At 41.5% G+C, this 19,971-nt stretch overlaps 1 protein-coding gene across 3 annotated transcripts in view; it reads left to right on the top strand.

Annotated features, from left to right (window-relative positions):
• LOC310853490 (plasma membrane calcium-transporting ATPase 1-like) overlaps positions 1-13,081 on the top strand; it is an 89,835-nt gene extending 76,754 nt beyond the window's left edge. Inside the window, exons 21-23 of one of the 3 annotated variants that reach the window (XM_083757847.1) lie at positions 1,008-1,196; positions 2,703-2,789; positions 9,961-13,081. In XM_083757847.1, the coding sequence (XP_083613973.1) occupies positions 1,008-1,196; positions 2,703-2,789; positions 9,961-10,494 (810 nt within the window). In that variant the 3' untranslated portion in view covers positions 10,495-13,081. Of the gene's footprint in view, positions 1-1,007; positions 1,197-2,702; positions 2,790-8,555; positions 8,612-9,960 lie in introns of those variants that run through there. The other 2 variants (XM_083757848.1, XM_083757849.1) reach the window with 2 other exon arrangements.
• Positions 13,082-19,971: the final 6,890 nt, after the last annotated feature.

The following is a 19,971-nucleotide window of genomic DNA, read 5'->3' as shown; positions in this document are numbered from 1 at the left end:
AAGCATCATTTTTATTCACTCGACACTCAAGACGGCATCACGTTTTTTGTTCAAAGGAAGTAATTCAAATTGAAAGAAATGTACCTTTTGATATAAAAATTCACAAATGGAAATGTTCCCATTGTTTTGGCATCCACTGTTAGGTATGCCCATACGATGACGGATATGGTCTAAAAGTGTGGAAAAAGGTATTTTTAATTTCACTAGGTCTTTATAGGTTGAGAACCACAAGGTAAGAAACCAAAGACCTGCTTTAGATTAAAGTGGTAAAACACTGCCCCCATGTGGAGGGAGTTGGCTTGGCACAGCAGCCATATTGGAAAGAAGTGTCATTTATATAAGACCTGTGAAATGGTTCAATTTCTTTCAAATATGACTGCTGTCCAGAGCCTATTGTAGCGTTGCGAGACCACCAGTATGGGTGACCGCACCACAGTTTCCTGGTGCTCTGTTCTGCCCAGAGATGTGTGATTTGGGACAGTGATTTATAACGCAAGACCAGAACATTTTCACGTCAAGGACCTTGACCCTATAACAACTTGTAATAATCATGAAATGACAGAACGCCGTTTCGTCATTTAACCTTTTTTAAACGATAATGTATTCTATACCAATACCTATAGAACACAATGGCAGGGGAGCCGGACGGGGCGGGTTATAATACACACACTCCTACGGGCTGGAGCAGCACCCGTCAGCAGGGAGTGTTACTGTTGGGCGGAAAGCGCAGAACAAAGGCTCTACAATCAGGGGCGCCCAAAAGGTAGATCGTGATCTACCAGTAGGTCACAAAGGCTGTGCAGGTAGATCACGTGACATGGCCCTAAAGAATCTAATAAAAAAAGGAAAAAATCAGACCTGTCTGTACTGAGTGGTACTGTACCGTACCGTACTGTACAAGCCCTCCTCCCTGGCCTGTGTGTGTGTGTGTCGCAATGGCTGCTAAAAACACTCTACTTTTGCTCAAGTGCTGGGAGTTGAGTACTTTATGCACCACTGCTCCCCAGGTGATCTCGTCCATCCCCACCAGCCGTCTGAAGTTCCTGAAGACGGCGGGCCACGGCACCCAGAAGTCGGAGATCCCCGACGAGGAGCTGGAAGACATGGAGGAAATGGAGGAGATCGACCACGCCGAGAGAGAGCTCCGCCGTGGGCAGATCCTCTGGTTCCGAGGACTTAACCGCATCCAGACCCAGGTAATGCTGTCCAGACCCCCCCCCCCTCTCACATCCCCCCCAAGCACCACATCAAACTCTACCCAAGCACCACATCAAACTCTACCCCAGCACAGCATCAAACTCCACCTCAGCACAGCATCAAACTCCACCTCAGCACAGCATCAAACTCAAGCCAGGGAATCCAAGCCATGAACTCAAACTTACTATTGCTCCTCCAGCATACAGATGTATTGTTTGCTTTCTCCAATCTGTTCTCTGTTCTCTGCTCTGAATCTGCAATCTCTGTTGCAAAGACCTTTTTCCGTCTCGGATCTGAATCTGTCTGCTTTCTAAAAACAAATCCCCGCGAAACCAAAGTGAACGTTTGGAAAGGTTTTGTAATGATGACGAGGTGCCAGCTACTGGCTGAGTTAAGGGTGGTGCACTGACACGATTAGAAGAACACAAGGATTCTGCAGAGAAACAAAAGGTGGAAGTGAGTTCAGACTGCGGGGGACAAGTGCCTTTACCCCCCCCCCCCCCCCCCCCCCTTTTAACTACTATTCCGGAACCCCATCTCTTAAATTATTATTCTTTTTCTCCTATGATTATTGTTGCCCTTGCTTTATTTCTCTCTCTCCTCTTGCTGTGTGTGTATGTTTTGTTGACTTTTTTCCCCCTCCTTCTCCTTTAATTTCTATTGGGCTGCAACCATCGATTATATTCTTAGAAAGAAATATATTTATCAAATCGAATCATATTCTTTTCTGAAATTAGGACAGACCTCAGATTATTTGGATTATCTGCCGATACTGATATTATACGGATTATGCTGCATTCAAACATTAGAAGTACACAAAACAAAAGCGACAGAGCCATTGACGGTCACATTATTTGTGCGTCATCAATATCTGTGAAAATAATCTGAATTATTTTGAGACCGATCCGATACCGATATGGCATTTATATGGCCGTTTACGATATGCTACCGATTTATGTAGTACATTTTTAATAAAATATTTTAATTGACTAATCAATTTAGTCAATTTTACCGGCTCTTACCTTGATTTTACCGGCTCTTACCTCGATCGTCACCAGGCAGCGGATCTCTTCAGCGTCTGTGACGTCATGGGTTATTTTCTATCCACGGGTCCCCATCTAGCGTGAATCCAAAAAGCTCTTTGTATTGAAATTGAGCTCAGATTGAGTTGATCATAAAGTGTTACGCCCTGTGTTTTGTGCTTTGTCGCACAGCGGTTTCGCGCAGAAACACACAAAACGGACGTTCCGCAAGCTGACAACGTGTTGAACACTTTTGAACTCCTGAACATTTTTAGACATCTTTGAAGAAAGAAAAGACTTTCCAAAACGTTTTCCCCTTTTTTACGTTTTATATTATTTTAATAAGGCGTCCTGTGGCACTGAGTGAGTCAAATGGATGTGATCGATTACCCGTTGCACACCCCTACTCTCTTTGATTTCTATTTGTGTGGGCGTCTCCTCGTCCTTCCTCCCTTCCTGTCTCGCTGTCTTGGTTTTTTGCAGATGGATGTTGTGAGTGCGTTCCAGAGTGGAACCTCCTTTTCAGGGAGGCGGCAGGCCTCCTCCAACTCCAGCCAACAGCAGCACGATGTAACCAATGTTTCTATCCCTTCACATGTAGCCTTTACTACCACTACTACCACTACTACCACTACTACCACTACTACTCCTCCTCCTACCGACACAGCTTCTGTCACTGTGGGGTGTGAGTGTGTGCTCTCCTCTGTCTAGTGCATGGTGACATCAAGGTCAAGCTATGCTTTGGGCGGGAGACAAGCGCTGAGCGACACCACGCGCCCATGTCTCGCCGTGTTACGGGTTTTGGCGTTTGAGTTTTCTGTGACTCGCCACAAAAGAAAAAGGAAAATGCACGTCTGCACAGTACATGCATTAACTGTAAAAGGCTATGCACAACAGCCATATTCGAAAGAAATAAAATAATTAAGTGTTACCAATGATACTAATGAAGGTTCTGTTCCATTCTGGTCAAAGCGGGTCAGGGTGCTGCCACTGTGCATATTGGCTCACTGGAAACGCACTGCTACAGCAGTGGGTCTCAAATTGGGGTCCAGGGACCCTCATGCTTCCTTGTGGGGGTTCCAAATGGCCCTTGGCGTAGGTCCATTTTGGTTCCATTTGTACACTCTCAGAGTTGTAGGGGTCCTTGAAATTACCAAAGTTTGAGATCCACTGTGCTACACTAAATGGAACAGAGCCTTAAACTACCAATGACACGCCCCGAAAAATATCATTATCATACTGTGGTCTCACTGAAAACAGTCTGATCATTTGGATGGCATATTTGCGTTTGTACTAGCTAAATACGGCATCAAAAAATATCATCAGCGCGTTCCACCAGCCAGTCAAACTCAACTTTGGCTCAAGACTAGCCTAAGATTTAGACTGTCGTAGATGTATTTTATAGTTTCTGACATTTCAGAATCGATAAATTAAAATATACGAGAGTCTAAATCTTAGGCTTGCACACAACGACCAGACAAGACATGCGCCAGCCAGCTGCTGTATTTCTCCCACAGATCTCCTCTGTTTGAGGTGAGAATACTGTCCCCACGGGACACCCATAGCGTAGCAATGAATAAGCATTTAACAAACTATTTCACACGAACAATGTTGGTAAAACTAAGTTGTTTGAGGGGAAATATAAATTGTATATGCACACATTTAGAAATAAAATACATTTTCATGTAAAGTCACTTCCTTGTTTAGTGGTGCGAGGCTGAGCGAGCCAAGGGGAGACAGAGAAGACAGGGGGGAATGTGTATCTGCTGCGTGACGTCATCAATATTAGCTAAACAAATTTCAACGCGACATTCCCTCTTTTATTAGTTTAATTGGTAAGCCATGTGAAGTAACTAAGGAATTTCCAATTTAGCTGCTGTGCACAGACTATTGCCTTAATGCTTGCAGGTAACCCATTCCATAACTGAAACGTTGGTCTCATGTGGTCCACATGATTTCCATGAAGTTTTGGCATCCCTTCCGCTGTGCGACGCTTCGGCACAAAGCATGAATTGACCTTTATATTGGCCTCAGTTCTGTCCCTCTTTCTAACATCTTCCTCTTCCACTCTTCATCTTCTTCTTCGCCTAACGTTGACACGTTGCTCATACTCCTCCTAATGTCACCTTATTTATTTCCCTCCACTAAAAAAAACACAGCAACAAATCACATCTCCCATGTTGCTTGGATAACAGCCGCAGTATTATCGATGTACTTGTACTGTCTGTAACCAAGGGGTTTTTATCCATGTCTCATCATGTCGTTCTGTTCTGCTTCTGCTTTGGTCAGTAATAGAAAGGTGGTACAAATAGGGCTGTCACGATTAGGACATGTTACGTGATGATTACTGTCACACGAAATTAGGAATAGAAATTGTATTTCTGCTCGGCTTTTAGCTTTTAGGGCAGACATAACAAACAGCAAACACACAACAAAATGACTTTCAATGAAACATTAATAGTAGAACTAGCCGATCTGCAAGCTGCTATTTCAACTATTTTTTTAAATGTTATATTAAATATTATGAAAATTATTAAACATGGAAACTATTGTGACGATTATGCGAAATGCTTGCGATTATCTCAAATAATTGCGATTAGGTGATTATGTAATACAGTGGTTCCCAAAGTGGGGTCCAGGGACCCCCAGGGGTCCTTGAGGGAGTTCCAGGGGGTCCCCAGCTAAATGATAGTTAGGAACCAAAATGGACCCTTTTATGGGTCTGTAACTCTGAGAGTGATACAAATTTGTACACTCTCAGAATTAAATGAACATTGATTTTTACAATATAAATTAGGGTCTCAGTAAGATTAAAAAAAATGCCATTAAATGGACCGTAGACTAATGCATGTCAAACTGGGGGTCCTTGAAACCTTTACATTTAACGGGTTTAGAATCACTGCTAGAGCCGTAGAAATCTTCTCTTATCGGGGTCCCTGGCATAACTTTTTCACATGGGGGTCCGTGGCCTAATTAGAGTCAATTTGGGGGTCCTTGACATGAAAATGTTTGGGAACCACTGATGTAATAATTGTGACAGACCTACAGTAGAACCACCTACCTAGCGGAGGGGAGTGTATTCTTATTGGTATCAATTTTGAATTGATAAGTCACCAGGTTTGTGTGTTGCTTCCTCAGTCTGCGCTCTGCCCTTCTATGTGTGTGGCAGCTTTCTAGATCCTCTAGCTGGGGTAAATATTTTGAGTATATGCCCATGGTCACACGAGTACAAAATCCAAAGAAATGTCAACCGCAAAAACACCCGGCAAAGAGTCAGGGGGTGTCTTGTACTGTACTGTACTGTACTGTACGCCAACAGCGCTGCAACAATAACGACCTTTCCCCTCTCTCTTTGCTGTTGCTTGTTTCTGTCTTTCACACACAGGGGGAGGGGAGGGGGGGGGGGGGGGGGGGGGCTTTACCAAGTGGAACATTCTCAGACTGTTTGTAAGAAGGAGGGTGCTCTGGCTGTGAAGTCCTTTAGTCTATTCTAAGGTGGACAACTGTGTGTGTGTGTGTGTGTGTGTGTGTGTGTGTGTGTGTGTGTGTGTGTGTGTGTGTGTGTGTGTGTGTGTGTACGCTCACGCAGGTGCCGTGTCACAGCGTGCACACGTGTACAAAACAAGTGCAATGTGGAATAGTCTGCTTGTATTCAGTGCAGTATATTGTGGTGATCCCCGGCTTAGACTAAGAGCTTCCGCTTTACTGTTTCCCTTTCAAGAGTGTGTGTGTGTCTGTGTGTGCACTGTGTGTGTGGTGTGTGTGTGTGTGTGTGCGCGTGCGTGCGTGAACTCAACGGGCCTCTCTTTCAGAGGTTCAGAGGCGGGCCACTGTGTTTTTTTTCTCTCATATTTAACAGATGTCTTGCAGACATTTGAAGGGAAAAAAATGACCCTCTGCCTGAACGTGATGACCGTGTAACGTTTGCAGAGCGATGCATTAACAGCAGATCCAGGCCGCTCATCTCTGCACAAATAAATGTGGCAAAATTGTCCAAGGAACAACTTGCAATGCATGTATCCATCATGCTCTAATACAGCGCTTCTCAAAGTGAGGTCCAGGGACCTCCAGGGGTCATTGGGAGGGGTGCCAGGAAGTCCCCAGCAAAATGTGTTAATACACGATCACAATCTATCCACTTTTATCCATTATACGTTGGCTATTCAAAAATAGCAATCGTGTTGAATATTTTTGTTATCATTATTTATCTATTTGATAACACAAATCTTCTCTTCATGGGGTCCCTGGCACGGAACCTTTTCAGATGGGAGTGCCAAATGTCACTTTGAGAAGCACTGCTCTAGTCTAATAGGCTGTGTTTGTCCATGAATACTCTGCTTCACACTAAACATCCTTTCCTTTCAGGTGCTCCGACGGTGAGATGATTATTATTCAGGAACTGGAAAGTGTGATACAGTTGTGTTGAACCTGGGCTGGGCAGTAATATAATTAACTATAATGTATCCATCAATGATGATTTGAGTCTGGATATGGTCTGGGATTATATACAGCTCCATCTCAAAGAATTAGAATATTCTGCAAAAGTATATTTTAAAGTTAATTTTGTTCCGTAATATAATTTAAAAAGTGAAACTTTCATATATTCTCAATTCATTGCGCATAAAGTGAATTTGAGTCAATTTGAGTGGTGCAACCACTCCCATTACGGAGCTAGTATGTGTCTGTGTTCCTGGCTGGCTGCCTGGGTCTGTCAGAGTACGGAAATAGCGTTTGGTTGGTTTTCACAACCAAGTGTCACTGGCGCGTTCCTGGGGGTCTGGATGTTCCGGGGACCCCCACATGGTAACTCCGGCAGCTCCGGGGACCCCCCCCCCCCCCCCCCGCACAGATTTGCACCACTCACTTCACACGGGTGTGATTTTTTGTTTTAATCTTGATGATTCTGGCATACAGCTCATGAAAATCTAAAAATATTTTACAAGACTACTACAAAATCAGTGAGTGGTGCAACTCCGTGTGGGGGTCCCCGGGGGGGTTCCAGACCCACAGGGTGCCGCCCCGATTCCGGCGAGCCGCCCCACTTAATACAAATGTTTTAATCCAGAAATGTCGACCATCTGAAAAGTGCATTAATGTATGCAGTCAGTACTTTTGAGCAAATGATTTCATCAAGAATCAGCGTCTCCATAAAGCCTGTCAACATACAGAGGCACAAAGTGCTCTAACATATTAAATGGCTGTGTTGACTCTGGACCTTATACAACACAGTGGACCAACACCAGCAGATGACATGCAGCCAGATGTCCCGCCCCCAAAAAATATAGTTTTTTATAATAAATAAATACATTAATAATGTGGTGTGGTGTCACGTGCGTGCCGTGCATGCAGGCCCACCCACTCCTGGCCCACCCAGAACTTCAGTACTGGCTTTGCCACTGATTGCATGGCACCCCAAATCCTCACTGACAATGAAAATGTCACACTGGAGTCAACACAGCCATCTATCAGGATATTTTAGAACACTTTGTGCTTCCGTATGTTGACAAGCTTCATGGAGATGCTGGTTTTCCTTTCCAGCTCCATTTGGCACCTGCCCACAAAGCAAGACTACTAGTAACTGGTGTACTGACCAATGACCATGGAGCTTAATTGACCAACCAACTGGCCAAACCCATGGAGAATCTAGGTTGTATTGTCAAGAGTATTGACTGCAGACATAGTCTGGATTTTTTAGTGGTCTCGTAAAAATATTCTAATATTTTGAGATAGGATTTTTTTGATTTTCATGAGCTGTATGACATAATCATCAAGATTAAAACAAACAAAAAAGGGTTTATATATTTCACTTTATGCGCAAAGAATTAAGAATATATGAAAGTTTCACTTTTTGAATTGTATTACAGAAGAAAATAAACGTTGCCGTTAATAGCTGTGCTGTGTTTTCCAAGTTCTAATCACTTTATTTTATACTTTCAAATATGCTTGTCCAAAATGTTGAACATATGTGCTATTTTTTTAATTTTTGCAAATGATGGAGGGTATGCGCGTGACGTCATCATCATACCCGGAAGTTATGCAGGAACACCTACTGAGTGGCAAAAAACGACTTTCTGGCCTCGACAGCCCAAACATCCACACAGAAATGTCCTATTTGATTGCATTTAATGACGTTAGTTTGCCACTCACTTTATGCATACGCATACCCTCTATAGAAAAGAACATGTATTATATAGAGGCTTTTGCTCCAACATATTGTGATGTCTGATTTGTGTCCATATTGCCCAGCCCTGAGCTCTGTTTGTCCCACAATCCAACTGTTGAGCAGAGAATGAGATGAATAACACCAACTGACTTCATACAATATTCCTCCTTTAGATTCTGTGAAATGTGATATGGGCTATACTCAAAGGTTTACTACTGTTGAACACAAGGTAGTTTGGCGCTCTGCATGGGTTCAGTCTATAGTCTCGTTTGTGAGAGGTCTTTCCTCTTTTTGTGCCGTTTTCCCCAACACACACACACACACACACACACACACACACACACACACACACACACACACACACACGTTTTCCACAGCTTGTAGAGGTTCTGCTTGGCTGCTGCAGCGTCTTGTTTATTTGATATCCACAAACATAATCAATAACTGACTACCTCCCTCCCCTGTCCCCATCTATCTATGTCTGTCTGTCTCTCCCTCTCTCTCACTCTCTCTCGCTGTCTGACTGTCTGTCTCTCTCTCTGTTGTCTGTCTGTCTGTCTCTCTCTCTCTCTCTCTCTCTCTCTCTCTCTCTCTCTCTCTCTCTGAGCATGACCAACAACTATAACCTTTGTGTCCAGCGTCTGTCCTCCACTGTTTTGGAGCTGTTTTCCCATTTAAACGAACATCTCACAAGTGTCTCAGTTCCTCCTCCTTTTGCATTTTGAATAACAGGCCTTTATCAAATCCTTTGGTCCATTCATTTATTCATTCATTGTATGTACTACTACACTACTTCTTCCCTAAAAAAAAATCTACTGCATTTGGACTTGTCAACGGTCCTCCATGGGGTTTTAGCACCATGGTGCCATTGAGTTTATCGTGCTAAGCCCCACGGTAAGGCCAACACAGACTCTGTGGAACGTTTTAACAGCAACAAGCATCTGGACTGACTGGGAGTTGTACTACTATAGACACCACTGACTGCATACTTGCACGTCCTCCTGAGAGTTTTGAACCCACCCCTCCTTACAAAAGTGTTTTTTTGGGTTTTTTTGGGGTCCCCAATCCCATCCCCTTGTCCCCACTTACTATCGTCCCTAATAAAACCCTCCAAAGTCTTACATTTTTGTATGTGGTGTTCGCTATTTAAACCCATTCTGAACGGGAACCCCTTTTGGTGTCGGCATCGTGTTATGCTTTAGCTATTGAAAAATAGCAGCTCATATCTGATCTCAGGTCAGAATGGGTTTTTGTATGTGGTGTTCGCTATTTAACCCATTCTGACCTGAGATCAGATTCTATAAACGTCTTCTACATCCTGACAGTTTTCTGAAAAAGCCATGTTTCTATGTCAGTCGTTCATCGATTTTTCAAAAAATAGCAGACCTACAAGCTCCGAGTGGCGCGATACGAGCTTGTAGATCTGCTATTTTTCAATAGCTAAAGCATAACACGACGCTGACACCTAAAATGGGTCCCCGTTCAGAATGGGGTTAAAAAGCAATAATAACAAAAGGTTGCGTTGTTCCGTCAGTAAAAAGGACGCTGACTTTACGTGGCCCCCTTCTCTCCATGCAGATCCGGGTGGTGAATGCCTTCCGCAGCTCCGTCTCCCTCTACGAGGCCCAGGAGAAGCCCGAGTCTCGCAGCTCCATCCACAACTTCATGAGCCACCCGGAGTTCCGCATCCAGGACTCGGAGCCCAGCATCCCGCTCATCGACGACACGGACGCCGAGGACGACCCCGCCCCCACCAAGCGCAACTCCTCCTCCTCCTTTACGCCGCGCGGCGACGGCGACGTCACCACCACCACCACCACGCCCAGCCCGCCCTCCCCCCCCGATGACATGGCCCCTCCTCCTCCTCCTCCCCCTCCCTCTCCTCCTCCTCCTCCCCCCCCGGCCGCCACCCCTCCCCCTCCCACTGCCGCGTCCTCCGAGGCCCAGTCTCTGCTGAACCCCGCCTCCTCCTCCTCCTCCTCCTCGCCCAATCAGAACAATAACGCTGTGGACAGCGGGAACCACCTCCTGCTCCTCCTGCCGGAGGTGAAGTCTCTGAGCCCCTCGTCGGCCCCGGAGAGCCCCCTACACAGCCTGGAAACCTCTCTCTGATAACCCCCCCAAGCCCTCAAGCCTGGGGGGGGGGGGGGCTCACCTTTTAGACAAAACGGCTACAGAGGAGAGGAGAGAGAAAAGACAGTGGAGGGGTGGTTGGAGAGAGAGAGAGAGGAGTCTGAACTGGACTAATACAACAGCAGACATTCATAAGAATGTACGGTTTGGTGTGGATGCTTGTTTTATTTTATTTTGTTTTCTTAAAAAAACCTCTGCGACCCCCCCCCCCCCCCTCATACCCCCTCCTTGATAACTTTTTCATTTTTCTCGGTCAGCGAGGGGTGATTATAAACTCAGATTGGAAGTGACCTGTTTCTTTTTTTTTTGTTATATTATTAATATTATTTTAATAGAGGAGGGGGAGCCCTTCCTTGTGGCTTGAAGATCGGCTGTAAGAATTTTGGAAGAAACTTAGCTTCTCTTTATCTGAATGGTGTTGTATATTTATCTCTTTGGCCCTGATGCTCATTCAAAAACTTATTTCTGCTCCATTGGCTGTTAATATTTTGAATTATTTATGTTTTTTTGGAAAAAGCAGGTCTGTTTACAAAGTTTGTAGATACTTTTTTTTTCTGTTTGTAGGCAAAAGAGCTTCCTGACGTATGATGCAGAAAACGGAACAGAGTACAAATTGAATGAGAGGATTTATTTCAGATACTGCTGTATTTTCAGGAAAAAAGGGGTGTTTCTATTGAAACTTAAACTATTTTTTTGCCTGCAAGTTTTATTTGTTATATATTTGTAGATAAATAGAACCTTCTAGCCAAACAGATAAACACTAAGGCTTTGTGTAGAAGAGAAAAAGACAGGACCTCTGTCCATTCACACTTCATTATTAAATACTCGACATTATTTTAACAGGGTTCTGTGTTCAGAAGATGCTCTCAGGAGTTCGGGCTTCTATTTTCATCGGTTCATTCATCCATCTGTTCGATTGGTGATGTTCGAAAGGTTCACTTTGTTAAAGGGAGTTCATTGCAGTAAACATCACATATTTTTTTCACTTTGGTTCACTTAGGTTCACTTTGTTAAAGGGAGTTCATTGCATTAAACATCACGTATTTTTTTCTTTTTTTAACTTCAGTCCCTGCCAATGTACAATATTATCATTTTGTTTACTCAGGCATAGAAAATTATTTAAAGAAAGGAAATTTATTAATTAAGAGAGAACCTTTTAACTTCAAACTTTTAGGTAGTTAAAACTGTCGTCTTGGTCAAACAGCAAGTGGATTCTTTTCATATTTCATTCGATCTTTTTTGAGATTTCTCTTTAGGGAAAACTTCATTTTTATTTTTTCTCCTTGGAGTTCTGGTTTGTTGACATTTCAAAAATCTAAAACACACGAAAAAAAAGTTTGTATTTTTCTTCATCTTTGTCCATAAAACTCCTTTCACCATCATAAATAAATAAAATGACTTGTTTGTAGAATATTTTTGACACCTGATGTACTGGAAAAAACACTAAAGGATTTGATTGGACACGCTGCATTTCTTTACCTTTTTTTTTTTCAAGAATAAAAGTCTAGGCTCACACTGGTATCTGTACAGGGTACTTTTATTTCATAACGTCCCTTGGGAAAACATTTTGATACAAACCACACAATTGTACCTTTGTATTTTTATGACAAAAACTTTCATCCTACTGAACAAGTTTTGGGAGATTTATCTCAAAGTCTATTATCTAGGGTTAGGGTGGACGTTTTGCGCACTATTCAACGTAGTCCCTATTCTGGGGCCGATCGTTTGTGGAAAATATCCGATGGCGTAGATTGGCTATTTTTCGACAAAGGTATATTAGTGTAGTGCAAAGACAGAAGGCCAACCTATCTCCTATAGCATAGAGCCCTGTGGTATGACAGTCCAAAAAGGGTTTGAAAAACTAAACGTGTGTGTGATTTTCTTCTCAGGGTGCGAATGGTTTGAAAGGCTTGTTTGTAGAAACAAAATAACACATTTCTTTTCCTAATTGGTTGCAAAGTATTTTGTTAGTCGTACAGGGATGCTCTGCTTAATACCCTGACAACGCACTCATTTGAAGGGAAGGGCTTAAGGTCAGTGATTCTCAACCTCGTGAATTTCAAGAACCCCAAACTCCATATGCATTATACATTTATTTATTTATATTTAATCTCTGGAAGCCGAATTTACACTGCAAACGGAACACTCAAGAGTTACAGACCTGTGAGGGTCCAATTTGGTTCCCAGTATCAATCTCAGAACCACTGGTTTAGGGCAGAAAACTGACATGGAATGAGTTCATTCATAAGTTATAACATTTGTCTATTATTTAAATTTTAGTGTTTTACAGATGAAAAAAGCAGCTTGATATTGCAAAATACAAATGGAAAAATGGGAACGGAAAAAAGGAGTTTGTTCTGTAGCTTCTTCCTGTAACGGGAATGAATGTTTATCCATCTGTTCTATGGATTATTTTTTATTTTTATCTTTTAACATTTGGAAATAATAAGTACTTCATGTCTGTTTATCTTGAGCAATTTAAATGGTTATCGTGATTGGATTTACATTTGAAACTTGTCGAGTAATGTGTATGGTTTTTAAAAATAAAAAATGTATTTAGCCTAAATGCAGGGTTTTATTCATTTTATCATTCATTTGGTCCGGTTGAAATTGTATTAATGCATTACAATGCGGGGGTCGTGTCCAAAACGACCTTGGTAAACTAAAACGGTTGGTTCTCACAATCAAGGACCCCCAAATTGACACACAATTGGCTTGCGGAGCCCCATCTGAAAAGATGTGCCAGGGAGGACCCTGATAAGAGATTGGTGGGTGTTACATTTTTCTAGGTTTTATCCGCTCATTTTGCTATAGGAACCCCCTGGAATCTCCTCAAGGACCCCTAAGGGTCCCTGGACCCCACAGGTGTGTGTTTTGCCATGCTGCACTGCTTTAGCTATTGAAAAATAGCAGATCTACCACCGAGTGGCGCGCTACGAGCTTGTAGGTCTGCTATTTTTGAAAGATGGAAGAAAAATAGCCTTTTCAGAAAACTGTCTGGATGTAGAAGACATTTTTAGAATCTGGTACCCAGGCCGGCCGGAACCCAGGCCGGTACTCAGGGCGGTACCCAGGATATTGAAAGATAGCAGATCTACAAGCTCATAGCGCGCGCCACTGAGTGAACTACAGTCTTTTCACATTGAAAATGACATTTATAAAAGATAACTGAGCAAAAATGCTTAGAATGCATCCCAGTGCTTCTCAATAAAGGGTCTGTGGACCCCCGGGGCCCTTGGGGGATTCCCAGGGGGTCCCCAGTAAACGTAGGTAATGCAGCTATAGTGATTTGAAGTATATAGACAGCAGTGAACTACAGTCGACTGTTTTCACATTGAAATGCATGAATGCTTAGAATGCATCCCAGTGCTTCCCAGTGTGTGTGTGTGTGTGTGTGTGTGTGTGTGTGTGTGTGTGTGTGTGTGTGTGTGTGTGTGTGTGTGTGTGTGTGTGTGTGTGTGTGTGTGTGTGTGTGTGTGTGTGTGTGTGTGCACAGTAGAGGCGTACAGACAGTTGGACTGTGAGGTGATGTGCCAGCCGTCCTCCTGGCCTCCAGAAGGACCTGCGCCCAATGCCTGCACTGCGTGGCCAAGGTCTGCCGCTCGCTCACTCACTGGTTAAAGGACAACTTTAATTTTTTTCAACCAAGGTTCATGTTTTAGGTTGTTATTAGAGAAACTAAAATATGACTGTTATTTCTTTTTCATTTGCTGCTTTCTTTCGTTTTAGGGATTTTATTTATTTTTGAAAGGGGGGCGGGGGCATTCGAGCATGGGTCTAAATATGTAATTTTTTACCAAATTTTATGGTGATTTATTTTTGTATTATTTACTATAGTCCTATTAAACCCCAGGAAATTACATCTGGCCACAGAAGATCACAGGATCTACTGAATGTGAAGGTAGCCTACTGGGGGGAAGCCACACTGTGTGTCATAGGCTCAATATGTCAGTTTGACATATTCAGTAGATCCTGTGATCTTTTGTGGCCAAATGTAATTTATTGGGGTCTAGTAGGACAATAGTAAATAATAAAAAAACAAATCGCTATAAAATGTTGTAAAAAAATACATATTTAGCCCCATGTTCGAATGCCCCCGCCCCCCTGTCAAAAACAGCTAAAACCCCTAAAACAAAAGAAAGCAGCAAATGAAAAAAAGATTACACTCATCTTTTACTTTCTCTAATAACAACCTAAAACATGAACCTTGGTTGAAAAAAACTAAAGTTGTCCTTTAACTAAAACACCTGAAACAGGCAGGGAAAGCATGTTGTTTTTTAAATGACGTGTAAGTTTGATTAGAAAGTTCTGCATTGTCCCTATAACTCATGCATCATGCATAGAGATACAGAGGGGATTCTTCTAATGGTTTTGTTTGATTTATTGATTGAATACTTTAATAACAGCTTGCAAAGAAGTACAGAGATACATATAATGCTCATCAAGCGTGGGCAGTGTGTGTACTATACAGGTTGACATTGCAACAGTGCAAATAAAAGTGAGATTAGACTAAAGTTGCCTGCTACAATTTACAATTTAGCCATTTAGCCCTGGAACTACTGTAACCATGTTTTGCAATTATATACATATATATATACATATATATATACATATATATATATACATATATATATACATATATATATACATATATATATACATATCTCTCTCCTTCTCTCTCATGCCCTGCCTACACATCTGTCTGCATTGGTGTACTGCAACGTCCCACACCTGTCCTCAGACGATTGACAATTAAAATTGCATTTCAATATCACACAAATGATGTTGTTGTATGACTTATGATAACATTTCATGTAATAAACACACAAGCAGGACATGGTGTAAAACATAAACCCCATTTCAGAAACCTGAAAGTACCTTCTACCGGTGATTGTTTTGGCCATGCTAACATGTCCTTACTTGCATGATAAAATAAAACATCTGCTGATGCACAAACCTGGACTGTCAATGTTGTAATCTTGAATCATGTGATGTTTCTGCGTCTCTCAACGACACCGTCCTCCAGGCGACCCGACCACGGCTGATGAGACACCGGCTTGAGTCCAAGTGGATTGACCTGTAATGACCTGTATGTACAACAGCAAATTGGGTTAAGGTTATAGGGTTAATTATTAGGATATATTGTAGATCGGCTATCTTATATTTCTGAATTCACATGCAAGTAAAGACATGGTGTTGCAAAGCAAAAGAAAGCGCTGGTATAGTGTACTGTCCGAGCTTCTGCCTGGATATAGGGTTTGACTGTCTCTGCTGTTTCTCTGAACATAGTTGGTTGGATGTAACTTTTTCTGAATGGCCTGTGTATTCATTGCAGCTTTAATTCAATACTTAACTGAGGGTAATGTCATATTAATGTCAATTTGTGTTGCTATACAAATGCTCATTTAACCCATTCTGGACCCCTTTTGGTGTTTTAAGCATCAATTATACTTTAGCTATTGAAAAATAGCAGATCTACAAGCTCATAGTGCCGCGCTACAAGCGGGCGGAGCAGTAGCAGGTTGCCTGTTGATGGTGTGGGCGGGGCTGATAATCTGCACACCTGAGGGATATATATATAGGCCTATACAAACATTTGTCTCTCACTGATAGACAACTCCTATGTGCCTGTATACCGAATGATGCATTAATGTAAGTCTGCTTTCCTATATATCCTACTCGTTGTATTGCCTATGTTTCCTACTGTGTATTACGCCTGACTTATCCCCATTATTGATTGTTATTTATTCACCACTGCCATACCTGTATCTGCAAAGACTGAATAAACACTCAATGTCAATACTGTCTGGTCTGGTTCATGCTAGAACAACATATTTTCATATAGGGGGTTCAAGGCCAAATAGAGGTAATTCTGGGGGTCCTAGACATGGGTTTTTCAGAAAACTTTTAGAATACTTTTATCTTTTTAGAATCAGCCTCAGGTCTAAATGGGTCATAAATGATTTCAGCTGTTTGTGTGTCAGAGTTACAGAAATGTTGACACCCAGAAATCAAATGAGCGATTGACTGTTTCAGAAACAAAACAGCTATTACTGTATCTGAGATGTTAATTAATATACCTAGTCCTCTGGGTTCCTCAGGCGTTGACACTAAGGAGTGCCCGGCACCTGCCCCTGGCAGCTAAATAACACTTTGGGGCAGGTGGAGTCTGCTTTCAGGTTTCCCGAGACCGGGCGAGTGCTCTTTTGAGAGGGGACGCAACCATATATGAGTTCAACACAAAATATAAAACACCTGAATGTGGCCAGAGCACTCTGCGTTCGGATCTGTGAAATAAAAATAAGAGCACTGTTTACCTGATGTGCTGTTTTCACCGTTGCTACACTTGACATTATAAAATATCAAGTGTGAACCCATAGTCATTCATAGCTACTGTGTGTAGGTTTTTTTTTTTTTATCGTACAGCCTAGTGCAGTGGTTCTCAACCTTTTCAGGCTGGGAGGGACCCCCAACATAATCACATTTAAACTGGGGACCCCCACCCTGAGAAGCACTTGGGATTGTAGGAGTTAAGTTGAGGTATTGTACTTAGTTTATATAGTGAAAAAAGCAGATCTACAAGCTCACATTTTCGAGGCGTTGTGAGCTTGTAGATGGGCCATATTATACTATGGTCACTTCACTCACCATCACCTGGCGGCCCCCCCAAAATATGTTCGAATGTGACCTATACTTTTACAATCATTTTTTTTACTTACTTTTAAGTGGGGCATGACCTTTGGGCAAGTAGGACATGACCTGTACTCGGCCCGCCGGGTAAGTGCCCCTGAGACCTTAGTCGGACAGTGGTTACCACACGTTTTAGCTAGCTCGTGACCCAAAATATAAATTAGACATTCTCCTGGGACCAGGGGTCATCGACATGTTGGCTTGTGCTGGACATTGTTGTCAAAATTAAATTTCTGCCACAGACGCACACAATGAGTGGACAACAAAAATAACTATTAGCTGAGGGTGTTGAAATGAAAGCACATCCATGTGTAAACATTTGAGAACCACTAGTACTAGCTTGGACTCCTAATGAGCTTATTACTTAGCTTTTTCTTTCATGTATTCACGAAGTTAGTGCAAAACAAAGCACTGCATTTTGGTTTCATTCATGAAAGGTTTAGCTATTTTTGAGGATGTTTTTTTTTGGAAAATGTTTTAAAATAATTTAGGAAACAAAAACATATATGATAATTATGTCACAGTGCAGATTGCAGATCAGCTCTTTTGGGATGAAGACAGATAGTCACTGACAGTGATGCACTACTACAGACACTGATGAAGAGAAAAATACAGACAAGAGCTGTCAATCTCTCCATTTCAGCATAAAAATATGAAATCCATGTTACACTGGGCACTTTACACAACTCAGACATCCAGATGGATGACAAATGTATTGACAGCATCAAACGTTTCACCACATTAAAGCCTTGGTCAGAAAGAGGCAATCTACAAGCTTGCAGATCTGCTATTTTCATCAAAATAACCGCCCCCCTTTCCGACATACCGCCATTCCGACATTGACTTCTAATTGTCGGAATGGCGGTACTTTACATTTCTTTCAAGAGTCCCGCCATTCCGAGTTAAAAAATATCAGGTACTTTTACTTTACTTTCCGAATTTTTATTTGAACTTAATTCCGATTTTCTATACTATTACTCCACTACATCTCAGAGACAAATATTGTACTTTTACTCCACTACATTAGTTAGGCCTACTAGTTAGCCTACTTTCTAGATTTTGATTATTATTACAAAACCTACATTAAAATGGAGGTTAGGTTTGTATAGGAAGGGGGCGGGGCAGCTAAAATGAATATCAAATATCTAAATACTGAATCGAGCAACTTAAAACTGTCTGGGGTGTTCACATAAGCCCCTTTTTAAAAAGTGAAGTATCCCTTTAAACAATCTGTGCTGTTGTTGGCTACAGGTTGCAACTGCAGACTCTCTCCACATGAGGGCAGCAAAGGGATGGCTGCTTTCTGTCAAGCCTCAACCTTCTCTGTGTCAAAACGCTGCTGTTTCCGAGCTGTCCCAAACAGAACTACAGCATTCATTTGTAGTCCTACTGCGGAGAATGAGATATACAAGCTCACAACGTATAGTTCCACTGTATAGTCTCCTACTGCGGAGAATGAGATATACAAGCTCACAACGTATAGTTCCACTGTATAGTCTCCTACTGCGGAGAATGAGATATACAAGCTCACAACGTATAGTTCCACTGTATAGTCTCCTACTGCGGAGAATGAGATATACTGTAGCCCATGGTCTAAAATGATGAAAAACGAGGATAAAAAAAAAAATCTAAAATTCAAAAAACGATGGGCTATAACCCATCTTTTTCTCATTTTTTTCAAATCCTCAAAAATGATGAAAAACGGCGTGCTATAGTATGCCGTACGATATGGGCTATAGCCCATGGTCTAAAATGATGAAAAACGAGGATAAAAAAAATTATAATAATAAAAAAACGATGGGCTATAACCCATCTTTTTTTCATTTTTTCATTTTTTTCAAATCCTCAAAAATGATGAAAAACGGCATGCTATAGTATGCCGTACAATATGGGCTATAGCCCATGTCCTAAAATGATGAAAAACGAGGATTAAAAATAATCTAAAATTCAAAAAACGATGGGCTATAACCCATCTTTTTTAATTTTTAATTTTTTTTCGAATCTTCAAAAATTATGAAAAACGGCGTGCTATAGTATGCCGTACGATATGGGCTATAGCCCATGGTCTAAAATGATGAAAAACGAGGATTAAAAAAAATGTAAAATTCAAAAGACGATGGGCTATAACCCATCTTTTTTTAATTTTTTAATTTTTTTCAAATCTTCAAAAATGATGAAAAACGGCATGCTATAGTATGCCGTACGATATGGGCTATAGCCCATGGTCTAAAATGATGAAAAACGAGGATTAAAAAAAATGTAAAATTCAAAAGACGATGGGCTATAACCCATCTTTTTTTAATTTTTTTTTTTTTTTCAAATCTTCAAAAATGATGAAAAACGGCATGCTATAGTATGCCGTACGATATGGGCTATAGCCCATGGTCTAAAATGATGAAAAACGAGGATTAAAGAAAATCTAAAATTCAAAAAACGATGGGCTATAACCCATCTTTTTTTCTTTTTTTTTCTTTTTTTTTTTGAATCTTCAAAAATGATGAAAAACGGCATGCTATAGTATGCCGTACGATATGGGCTATAGCCCATGGTCTAAAATGATGAAAAACGAGGATTAAAAAAAATGTAAAATTCAAAAGACGATGGGCTATAACCCATCTTTTTTTAATTTTTAATTTTTTTTCGAATCTTCAAAAATGATGAAAAACGGCATGCTATAGTATGCCGTACGATATGGGCTATAGCCCATGGTCTAAAATGATGAAAAACAAGGATTAAAGAAAATCTAAAATTCAAAAAACGATGGGC

Source organism: Protomyctophum parallelum (genome assembly GCF_964188405.1).
Source record: "Protomyctophum parallelum genome assembly, chromosome: 22".
Lineage (NCBI taxonomy): Eukaryota > Metazoa > Chordata > Actinopteri > Myctophiformes > Myctophidae > Protomyctophum > Protomyctophum parallelum.
The sequence above is the reverse complement of the archived record's forward strand: the minus strand, read 5'-3'. Positions and strand labels throughout refer to the sequence as shown.